The following is a 12,122-nucleotide window of genomic DNA, read 5'->3' as shown; positions in this document are numbered from 1 at the left end:
TCCATAAAAATGGAGCTCTATAGGAGAAAGCCCTGCCTCCAGCTGTTTGCTTAAAAATTCTAGGGACAATTAGGAGGCCTGCGTCTTGTGACCGTAGCGTACGTGTAGGTATGTACGGCAGGACCAAATCAGAGAGATAGATAGGAGCAAGCCCATGTAATGCTTTGTAGGTTAGCAGTAAAACCTTGAAATCAGCCCTTGCTTTGACAGGAAGCCAGTGTAGAGAGGCTAGCACTGGAGTAATATGATCAAATTTTTTGGTTCTAGTCAGGATTCTAGCAGCCGTATTTAGCACTAACTGAAGTTTATTTAGTGCTTTATCCGGGTAGCCGGAAAGTAGAGCATTGCAGTAGTCTAACCTGGAAGTGACAAAAGCATGGATTAATTTTTCTGCATCATTTTTGGACAGAAAGTTCCTGATTTTTGCAATGTTACGTAGATGGAAAAAAGCTGTCCTTGAAATGGTCTTGATATGTTCTTCAAAAGAGAGATCAGGGTCCAGAGTAACGCCGAGGTCCTTCACAGTTTTATTTGAGACGACTGTACAACCATTAAGATTAATTGTCAGATTCAACAGAAGATCTCTTTGTTTCTTGGGACCTAGAACAAGCATCTCTGTTTTGTCCGAGTTTAAAAGTAGAAAGTTTGCAGCCATCCACTTCCTTATGTCTGAAACACATTCTTCTAGCAAGGGCAATTTTGGGGCTTCACCATGTTTAATTGAAATGTACAGCTGTGTGTCATCCGCATAGCAGTGAAAGTTAACATTATGTTTTCGAATAACATCCCCAAGAGGTAAAATATATAGTGAAAACAATAGTGGTCCTAAAACGGAACCTTGAGGAACACCGAAATGTACAGTTGATTTGTCAGAGGACAGACCATTCACAGAGACAAACTGATATCTTTCCGACAGATAAGATCTAAACCAGGCCAGAACTTGTCCGTGTAGACCAATTTGGGTTTCCAATCTCTCCAAAAGAATGTGGTGATCGATGGTATCAAAAGCAGCACTAAGGTCTAGGAGCACGAGGACAGATGCAGAGCCTCGGTCCGATGCCATTAAAATGTCATTTACCACCTTCACAAGTGCCGTGTTAACCCACTGTTCCTAGGCCATCATTGAAAATAAGAATTTGTTCTTAACTGACTTGCCTAGTTAAATAAAATAATCCCTGTAGATTTGTTTCCCTGATGAATGGCAGCATGTTGGAATAGAGTACTGGTCATCCTGAGACATTGTGTTCAGACTGACGCGGTCTCATGACAGGATGTACCGCAGGTGCATCTTCTCCCCCTGTCGCAGCCTGGTCTCTGCCTAGTGATCCCCCTCTACAGCACACCGAACTGATTTAGTAAAACCCTGAGGCCTCAGGGGCATGGAGATGTTCTCTCCCTGTCATCGTGGTCTGCTCGGGGTATCTGTAATGTGTTTACGAGTGCTGAATATGTCCCCTTTGTGAGTTGCGTTGACTGTGTCTTAAATCACAGTGACGGTGTGCCCATGCAATGTGAGAGGAAACTGCAGGACCGCCGCTAAGCAGCTGCAAGGCATGCCAACCGTCCAGTCCACCGTCGGCATCCTACTGGGAACCTTGGGGGTCATAGGTAAGGGTAGCTGCTGTTTGACTGTAGACTGAACACCTTTAATTAAGCTACCAAGTTAAAATAGCCACGTCAATCAATCAATCAAATGTATTTCTAAAGCGTGTTTTACTTCAGAAACCGAGCCTGAAGTATAAGCAAAATGGACCTTTGTGTAATTTTGTGTCATGATGATCTGAGTTCACTTAGGATCTTTTTCAGGATCTTACATTTGAGTTAGTCATGGGATATTTTAGTATGTTGGGCCTAATTTTATCTTTCTTATTTATCCCAGGAATCATTCTAATCGTTGTGTTTGTGAGGCTGTCCTACCAGAACCCCAAACCTCCGAGCAAAACCAACCAGGAGAGAGAACCCCTGAGGATCTCACTGTGAGGGTACTGCCTGCATATGTCTCCGACTTTGCCCATATGGACAGGGCCATGATAGTAGAGCAATGACATAGTGAGAATGTTTATTCAGTACTGTGCATAGTATTTACCTAGTGGGTAGTTCTTATATTGCGGTGGTATTTGGGCAGTGCATTTTTTTATTTATAGTAAATGTATTTGGGTACATCTTCCCAGTATAAATCAACTAATGGCAGCTTAATGACTTTAAATCATTTTTACCATTATGATAACATTGTACCACCAGTAGGAGTACATTTTAGGTAAATTAGGATTTTCTGAAATGGAGGCCAAGTATACTAAAATCTAAGGTCATTAACCCTTTAAAGATCACTTACTAAAGTGATATGAGTAATAATTCTGCTCACAATGTAATTTTCCTTCATTTAAATAGAGCAACACCATGCAAGACTTTGGATTTAGACACATCAAATGATCAATGGAATCCTTAAATGTATGATATACTAAAAGGGTATGATTAGCTTGTAATTGTATTTAATAGACCATTCCCCCATTAACAGTTTGCCACTGGAGGGAATGCTCACTAGTGGGAAACACACTTGCGTGTTGTGGAACACACCTTCCAAGTTGCTCATTATTTTGCATAGAACGCATGCCTCTCGTTGATTATCCCTTACGTAATGAATGATTTTCGAGGCGGTAACACCAATGATATAAAACTGAGGGAAACGTTATATTAGTAAAACATACTTTTTTTTAATAGTCTACTGTTTTTATAGATCTTTACAATCTGTTTAATACTTTTGTTTACTTTCTAGCATTCAAAATAATAGATAGATATCTCTAAATCCCCCAAAACATGTCACAACAACCAGAGCCATAGAGTATACTGTATATAGCGAGAGTTTGGCCAATGTAATTTCTGTCTGAACGCGCTGAAAGAGACACTTTTTGCTCCATAGCCATTGCCAAGTGATAATCAACGCTTCCACGCTGTAATGTTTATTTCTGGTCGTTTTTAAAAACCTATGAAGATGTCCCGCGAAAGTGGAAAAATGCCATTTGTTGACACCACAACACAGTAGAGACTTGGATACACATTATTCAGAATGCTGATAATTAAAAAAACTTTGCTGCTCTGTTTTGCTTGTTTACAGACCCCTCATGAAAAAGTACTACTGAATTACTACACAAAACCTACTGATTTTACTACTTGATTGCTATTGAGATATGTAGTAAACCAGTAGTGATTTATGTAATAATTTAAGTAGTAATGAGTGATAAATTGGGACATTTTATGACTGGTGAACACAACATATTTCCTACTCAAATCACTACATAATTCTCCCTTAATGACTACTGTGTAACTACATAGCAGTTTCTAAATGTAGTTATATCATCAAACAATTATATATACATTTTGTATTTGTATTAAATTAATGACATATTAAATGACACATTTCCACTTTTATGTTAATCCATTTCAGGCCTTGTCTTCATTCAGCTTTGACTTAACTATCTTTAGATCCTGTTTTCTGTTGCAGCAACATTTCTCCACCACGTAACCTTTTAGAAAATACAGACAAGCAGAAGAGACAACCAATTATAAGCCATTACCAATCATCAGCTAACAGAGGTCACATAAAACAACACAGAAAAACATTTGGTGGTCTCTAGTCTTCTTATGTCAAAAGAGGTAAGTAGAATGGCTAAGTATACCAATATGAACATACCCAACATTTGCATACAAACACACATACTAATTAACTAGCATGACAAAAACAGAGGCTACATATCTACATTTCAATGTGGCTAGCAAACAACTAGGCTAAACTCAATACATCTCTATGACAATGGCTAACGGCTAATACCGTTTTGGCTAGCAATCTTGTTGATGTAGTAAAAAGCAATATAAATGGCTAAACAACAATATAAATGGCTAAAAACTCCACTTGATTGCTATAGACACGCCTGTGTAGTAAAGCTGTAATGTTTAGACTACTTATTTATCAACATCAAGTAGTAAAAATGTATACCTGATTACTACTGGAAACACTACTGTTTTCCTACTGAATACTACAAAACTCTACTTGTGTATCTTGAGTAATGCATAATCTACATATTCACTACACACTCCCTACAAAACTCTACATAGTCACTACTGCACAAATAGGTTCTGTGTAGTAATTCAGTAGTACTTTGTCATGAGGGGTGGGTCATTTCATAGGGAATTGTCGGAGACGCTCTCGTAACCAAAATATCACCAAAATATTGTGAATAAAGGTGCCAACAAGTATTTTGTTGGACAATGTATATTATGTATAACATGCGTATCCCGTACATACGACTAAGAAAACTGGAAACCAACATGGCGTCCGTTCTAAAAACCTGGCTGAACTCTCAATATATGACACCGACTACAACTCTACTGGGTCACAACTGGGACAAGGCAATTTGCTAACCCTAAATATTTTCAAAAATGCATAAACATAAAGGCAGTATAAATGGCTTGTATTATATTTTATCATAGACAAAAACATGTTTGAAATGTAACTATTCGTCATTTGAAAGTGTTTTTGATGGTTTTAAATGCCACCGCAATTCAAGAACCACCCAAGTTGTAGACTTTTGGCATTGCTCATCTACAGCATTTATGAGACATTTGTTGCGTTTCAGTTATAGTATCTGTCATATTTTGTGACACACACAATACTCGCAATTACAATATTATCATTAATTAAGATTGCGTCATACTGCTATGCATTATAGGGATGTTACATTTAGTTATTTTAGCATTTTATCTATTTCAAATATTGACATGTAATGATTTGTAAGAATCAGTAGGTTTTTCCTGTTTAATGTTGATTTTAAACCTTGTAATTAAAATGCACGATGCCAAATTTAATCTATTCTTCGCACCATATCATTCCACTGATTACATTTCACATTGTAATAAAACTATTGAAAAGAGAAGCCTACTGTTCATTCACAATGCTTTTTAGAAGGCTTAACCACATCGAGGTTGATATATTGTTAAAGTAATCCCAGGTTTAATACCCTGTACGTAATAAAATGGCATAAAATAACAAAAATAGCTTCTTAGTAGAGCAATTTCTCAAGCAAGACTTTTGCTAGGACTGTCGGAGTGGTCTGAGTGGGGAGGGGATAACTGAAAAGTACTTATTATTGGCAGAGAGGTTCGGAATTCTCTTTCTTAATGGTCTATTAACTAATTAACCCACCAAAACAGGCTAAAATTGCAGGTGGTCTTTAAACCTCTAAGCTCTAGAAACCTCTAAAATGGCATTATCATAATTTTCACTATTTCACAGTATTATTCCAACCCTATAGTGTGGAAATGTATATAAAACACAGGATATCACATTTTTGAATGCACTGGGCCTTTAATCATTCCATCCCCTGTGGATCTATAATAACCCCCTCAAAATGGTTATACATGTAAAAGAACAGCCAGGGTTATCCAGAGAGCAGTCTTAATCCCATTTAGCAAGGTGCCTCCAATTTACAGGATGATGACAATAGCATAGGTGAACTTGATGACCTGACAAGGGTGCTGGGCTATAAATAGACCCGGGGGATGCCATAAATAGCCCAATGCTCAAGGTCCACTGAATGACGCCCAGCGGCAACCAACATAATTGTATACTAAAAAAGGAAAGATGTTTAGCCAAGTCGATGTATTATGGTTTTCTAATGGTGCACTTTCCCTTGGAGCAATTGGCCCAAGCTCCGTTGGCGGCCCTTAAAACAAAGACCAGCAGCCACATTATTCCCTGTCATGCATCTGGTTTATGTGGACGCTGAGACAATAGCTATTCATGTATACATCTGTGTGCAGGTCAGCAGATGGGTTAGCGATATAATCTCCCAAGCAGGGTTAATGGGCTGTGGTGTATCAAAGCAGAAAGGAGTTCACAGGCACTCTGCTCAGCCGTGTTCCACAATGCTCCACAGGCGTACTAGGCTGTACTAGGAAAAACACAATAACAACAACAACAGGAAAGCACTAAGACGTTTGAAAATAACATTTCAATCCAGTGTACCATATATAGAACAGGTAGGCAAGATGCTCCTCCATGTTGTCTTCTAATAGTAGCCAACAGTAGTACATGTGCATGGAATCATACACAAGGGAATTACACTGGAACGAATACACACGTGACCCAGCTAAAAACAGCATATGCTTACATACTTCGGAATCAGAATAACCGCAAAAGCCCTGTAGAAGAGGCCCAGCAAGCCTGCTTTTGACATAGGGTCAAGCATTAGTATGGCTGTGAGGGACTGTTGCTCTATTATTAGCCTCTCTGTGCCCATATTCTGCGTCTCTGTGGACCAGAGTGGTTCAGCTGGCTATGGGACAGGGACATGTATGAAGGAGACGTTTAAAAAATATAGTTTTTTTAATAGCTACTATCTCGTCTCATCGCTACAACTCCCGTATGGGCTCGGGAGAGACGAAGGTCGAGAGTCATGCGTCCTCTGAAACACAACCCAACCTAGCTGCACTGCTTCTTAACACAGCACACATCCAACCCGGAAGCCAGCCGCACCAATGTGTCGGAGGAAACACCGTGCCCCTAGCGACCTGGTCAGCGTGCACTGCGCCCGGCCCGCCACAGGAGTCACTAGTCCGCGATGAGACAAGGATATCCCTACCGGCCAAACCCTCCCTAACCCGGACGACGCTAGGCCAATTGTGCGTCACCCCATGGACCACCCAGTCGCGGCCGGCTGCGACAGAGCCTGGGCTCGAACCCAGAGTCTCTGGTGGCACAGCTAGCACTGCGATGCAGTGCCCTAGACCACTGCACCATCCAGGAGGCCGAAGGAGACGTTTTTTGACGTGTCAACGCCAACTGGCTCAAGGAAAATGAGAGGTAATATGGATGCTTTGTGACTTTGCTTGCATTCTGTACTGTTTCCATTGCTGGGTCACTTAACATTGTGGTATGTCCCCCCCTCCCATTTTAAAAAGTATATTTTGAATTCTCTCAGTGAGCAATTTGACTTTGGTCAAACATGATAATGTGAGCATCTGTAAAGGGGGTTATTTGTATTTCAGCAGCATGTAGGAAAGCTCAGTGCTCAACTTGGGCAGGAGCTCACCAGAGGTGAGTACCGGCACCTCAAATGTTCTACTGCTTGAACTCCTGTTCCTCTTATAGAATATTATCTCAAAGGTATTGTGGAGCTCCTGCACCTAAATATAAACAGTACCGTAAACCAAAATGAGTCCCGGAACCTATTTTAGTCCAAGTCAAGCACTGGGAGAGTTTGACATCATAGTACCATTATAGAACCTAACAAGTGTTCCTGAGATAGTTTAAAAGCTGCCATACTGAATGTTTCGTTAGGGAATCCCTGGGGTACCTCTGCTTGGCTTTACCTCTGCCGTGAGTGGGGGACCCACTTCTACTGTCTATCTGTTGCCCTGTTCAGTTGGTAAGAGCAGGAAGTGAATGACCTTAAAGTGATGCCATGCCAGCCTTGGCAGCAGCGTGAAAATTAGCTGCTCTCACCACTGCCAATTCGGACAAAACTCTGGGCAGATAGAAAGTTACACACTTGGAAGGAATTTACCATCACCGCCGCCAACGCCTATTTATAAACCCACTTATTCTCTCAGAAAGAGAGGGCCGCTGCCTTGATTAATTTAATAGGGCTTTGGCCACTTAGCCCCCTCTCCACCTACCTCCCCTGCACCGGCCTGTTTACAACGGGCAAGATTACAGAAGTCGACTGAAGGTTAGAAGACAGAATGTGAAAAGCCTTTCTCTCTCTACCAGGAAACCTGTAATTTCCCTGATCTGATGGATATTTAATCATATCGAGTATTTCTATCTCCCGTGGGTTTGGGAAAGGGACCATTTTGGGGTTGTGATTAGGGTCTGCTCTGCGACACACAGAATACGTCTGCAGAAAATAACTACTCTCCTTCAAATGTGTCTGCGTTTTATTAGTCTCATTTGAACCAAATTCAAAATAAGAAACATGAAATCAAGAAACAGGGTGTCTGAATTTAGCATTTTGATTACAACATGATTGGATTCGCTGACTATATTAACACCTAGTTATAATTTATCCTCTTCTTATGCCTATTAGTGTCTTACCTATGAAAAGCCCTGACTATTCAAGGTCTTTCCAGATTAACTTGTAAACACTCAGTGACAGGAAACATTGAAAAAGTTACTGAGGTATTGGATTGCATGACAGTGAACCTCATGCTCCAGCTGGCTGCCTCTGCTCTCCGGTTAGCCTAACTGTTGTTGTGCTGCATGGAACTATATCCAACATATCCAGCTGTCCCCAGCTGCTCCTCATGACGTCATAGCCTTCCCAGAAACAGAAAGGCATGGTTTGGCTCCAATAAGGTCCAATTTAGTAACAGAAACGGATTCTGCCTAAGGGGGCTGGCACTGGCACGGGAGGGGTTTATTCCAGAATCCGGGTCGCTGTCCTGCCCTCACACAACAATATCAAACAGTAGCCTAAAACCATTGCTATCACCACTATTGAAGAAAACGACATGCAAAAGAATGTATACTACAAGAATATGTACACTCCAAATTATGAATTTGTATTTCAGAATGATTTTACAGTCATTTCCACGGTGCCTGTTCACGTAACATTGCATCTGACATTTGCATTGTGCTACAGCAGAGCAAGGTCATCACTTCATCAAAGCACAGAGGTGTATAAGTAGGCAGCTAAAGAAAAGGCACTCTCCAGTCTCCAGACCCACTTTAGGCATTATTTGCCAAGCAACAGAGAAGGAGCAGGAAGTCCTTTGAAAAGAGTGAAGTACATTACTGCCCGTTAGACCGCTGAAGAACACTTAGGAACAGCTTGTACGAACTTCATGTCTGAGTCCGTCTGATTTCTTTTCACTCTTTTTGTATGAAAAATAACCCATTTGGAGGTTTGTTTCTGTAAGTAAGCAACAGGTTGGACCAGGTCTGTGCGTCATTCATGCTATCTGCGGGATGGCGATGCGGTGGACGAGATGTGGATGGTGCTCTTGATTCATTTGGACCTTGAAGCCTTGTGACTTGTGACGTAGTACAGGATAATTCACAGAGAGGCACAGACGTTTAAATTCATATAGCAGATAATGGGCTCTGCATCTTCCCTATCAAAGTAGTGTTCCAGGCGTGGGCTATGGAATAGACCTTTGTGTAATTGCATTAAGGCAGTCAGTATTGGTCACCCTGTGAGAATGCTACTGCTTTGCTTTGCTAATACAATTAGCTTAGCTTTTGGTCTAGCACTTCTTATTGTACTCAGACGAATAGTAGATTATGGCAAAAGCCACTGTGATGGGCTACAACAACATGTCACAACATACAATATAATGTCGTGATAGGTAAAAGGTTACAGACAATCGTGATCTATAATTATTTTCAGTGAAGTAAGTGGGATGAATACATGGAGAGCGTTTTGGTTAGTTGTTTGATTATTGTAACCCTCCTGAAGATCCCATAATGCCTCCATTGTATGCCATGACAATCATTTGTTCTCCTCAGTCAACTACTACATAATGCCATGAAGAGTATCATTCATATTTTTTCTTTGAAATCAGGCCGCTCCTTTGTGACATTTTCACTTCACAAAAGAGTGGCGTGATTACATGGCAGGGAGGGAAGAAAGTAGGCCTACCCGTGTGATTCACAGCTAGGTGGAGAGATAAGAGGAGAGGAGTGGAGGACTGTGGAGAGAGGGAAGGTTGTTCAGGGACAATGGTTTCATTAAATCACATGGCTCTCATTAGGATGGGGACATTGTGAGCTAAGCAGCTTTCTTTGGGAAGCCATAACAATGCTCTGAATGGGTGCTATGAAAAGAATCAGGAGCATGAGAAGGGACCTCAGCATGGCTGGCTTTTGCCGGCATGTCCAACACATACCGCATACAGTACAACATGCAGTATGTGTATGTCTGTAATTTAGTGATCTCTGCACCCAGACCCGTATTGCATGTGCGTTGGTCTGGCCATCTGCTCAATGTTGCGTCTGTCAAGAAAGAATCGTAATTTAGTGAGACAATCCCCCAGTAAAACAGAGAATCCATTTTAGATTACTCCCTGCTCCTATAGTAACAGACAGAGGTTTGGACACTAGAAAGGAAAGCAGTCAGTGCAATTCATCATAATGAGAGCACGCTGTGGGAACACAACACATGTGACTGTGCACTATCACTCATTAAATGCTGCACTCTGCATGGCCTGCTGCTGTTCTTTTAAAACACTGAACAAAACCTAGAATTGTCCCACAATACTCATAATGTTTTTTGTTTCCAATTATGAATAACCATGTTAATTACATTCTTAGTTTTATTATTATTATTATATATATATTTTACATATTATTCCCATGTAAGTGCCTACCATGACCCAAATGACCAATTTGTCACCGTCATCGATAATTGCCTAGAACAAAACACAGCACATAAATTGATTTCAAGCACTACAAACACCCTGGACAGTCACTTGCTGCCTACACAACCTGCCTACACAAACCCCTCTCTCCTACTCCCACACATACTCCTTTGCAGTACACTGTCACACACAGAGTCAGCCTCCACAGTCACTCACATCTCCTCTCAAGGTTTACTGACGGCTCAACTCAGCTCAGCCACACTACAAAAGAGCAAAAGTTGCTCATTTTATCCAACATGGCCGCCCACTCTTCCCAGCACTTCCAGCTCACTCGTTCATTATGTGATAGTACAAGAGTAACACCTGAGCTAAGCTGCTCCACAGTCACACTGACACAGTAGTATCCCACACTATTCGCCTACTGTCTGAGTCTGTGGAGTGTGTAGTGCCCACCAGTGGAGTGCCAATGTGTAAGATCACAAGGAGAAGCAGCCTTGAGCTGTGTGGGATGTGATGCTTTGTCTCTGTGTGGGCAATTCCACTCAGGCAGAGGCACAGGCAGTCTGTATGATATTTCAACTCCTACTACAAGGGATATTCAAGATAGGCCAGGCATAAGGCTTCAAGGTTCATATTGATCAGCACCTTACTATGCATGCAATCAATGTATACACTTCAAACTACAGTACGCCTGGCTACATGAATATGATGTTGCTTGATATCATCATAATGGGAGCTATAGTAGGTCGGTCTATTTTAAATCAAAACAATGAAGCCAACAGAGAAGAGAGCATTTTGACCGACTAAAGAAGATAAGAGGCAAAGCAGACAGCGAAGACTCTCCCTTACTCATCTGTTTGTTTTGGGATATGAGCGAGAGAGAGAACCTAGTAGCGTCATTTGAAATGACAAATGCAGATCTTGAACTCACTTTTTCCATTTACACAAGCCCCCTCTTTAAACTCATCGAACCCCTCACCCTCTCTCCAACAGATCTTTCATTTGAAAGACCAAGCTTCACAGTACCTCTCACAGTGAGGGGACTATCAGTGGTTTTAATCTCACGGCTCTGTCCCAGTAACAACAGAAGCACAGATAGCTCCCTTAAAAGTTGAGCCTGGCAGTTGTGAAGGCTGCCGCTGCTCAGATCTCCTTCAAATCTTTCTCCCTTTCCTCTGCTATGCTGGTCCTGACAGAAGCTCTCCCTTCACAGAGCCCTATGGGCCACAGTCTGTGCAAATCGAAAAACAAAATGGCCAAATGCATTGATAAATACAGGGATGATCACACGCACAGACAGATGTTGACAGAGGTGGATGTACTATACATTACTATAATGAAGGCTTTTAAAACAATTGAAGAGCAGATGGACCAATAATGAGAAGAACAAAATCAAAACAGAGACAAAACAGCGCTTTAAGGTCACACAAACTAAAACTATTACAAAGAGCGAGATGTCACCTAGAGTATCCAATGTCGTGTCACAAGTCCACAAAGCTGCTTTGTTTTAAATGTTAGTCACATTGAGATTTCCATCTCTTTTTCAAGTGAGCCCCAGCCAAGAGAGCAGCATACATGTATTGACACAATAGATACAACAACACATACAACTTAACAACTAATGGAAGTTAAAACAGTGCCAAGTACATAAGAGAGCTTAAAAGAGCAGGTTTGAAAACACGTGCAGTCAGTAGTCGTCCAATTCAGGATTTAAAAACATCAATCAGAATAAAATTATCTAATTTTAAGTCCTTCTGCAAAGTGTTCCA

At 41.2% G+C, this 12,122-nt stretch overlaps 1 protein-coding gene across 2 annotated transcripts in view; it reads left to right on the top strand.

The window, feature by feature from the left end:
- Positions 1 to 4,920, top strand: part of LOC110526287 (cadherin-16) — a 38,296-nt gene extending 33,376 nt beyond the window's left edge. For both annotated transcript variants that reach the window (XM_036980636.1, XM_036980638.1), the window contains 2 exons: positions 1,492 to 1,608; positions 1,880 to 4,920. In XM_036980636.1, coding sequence (XP_036836531.1) covers positions 1,492 to 1,608; positions 1,880 to 1,980 — 218 coding nt within the window. In that variant the 3' untranslated portion in view covers positions 1,981 to 4,920. The remainder of the gene's footprint in view (positions 1 to 1,491; positions 1,609 to 1,879) is intronic.
- Positions 4,921 to 12,122: the final 7,202 nt, after the last annotated feature.

This window comes from Oncorhynchus mykiss, chromosome 6 (genome assembly GCF_013265735.2).
Source record: "Oncorhynchus mykiss isolate Arlee chromosome 6, USDA_OmykA_1.1, whole genome shotgun sequence".
Classification (NCBI taxonomy): Eukaryota; Metazoa; Chordata; class Actinopteri; order Salmoniformes; family Salmonidae; genus Oncorhynchus; species Oncorhynchus mykiss.
This window is presented reverse-complemented; position numbering and strand designations above follow the sequence as displayed.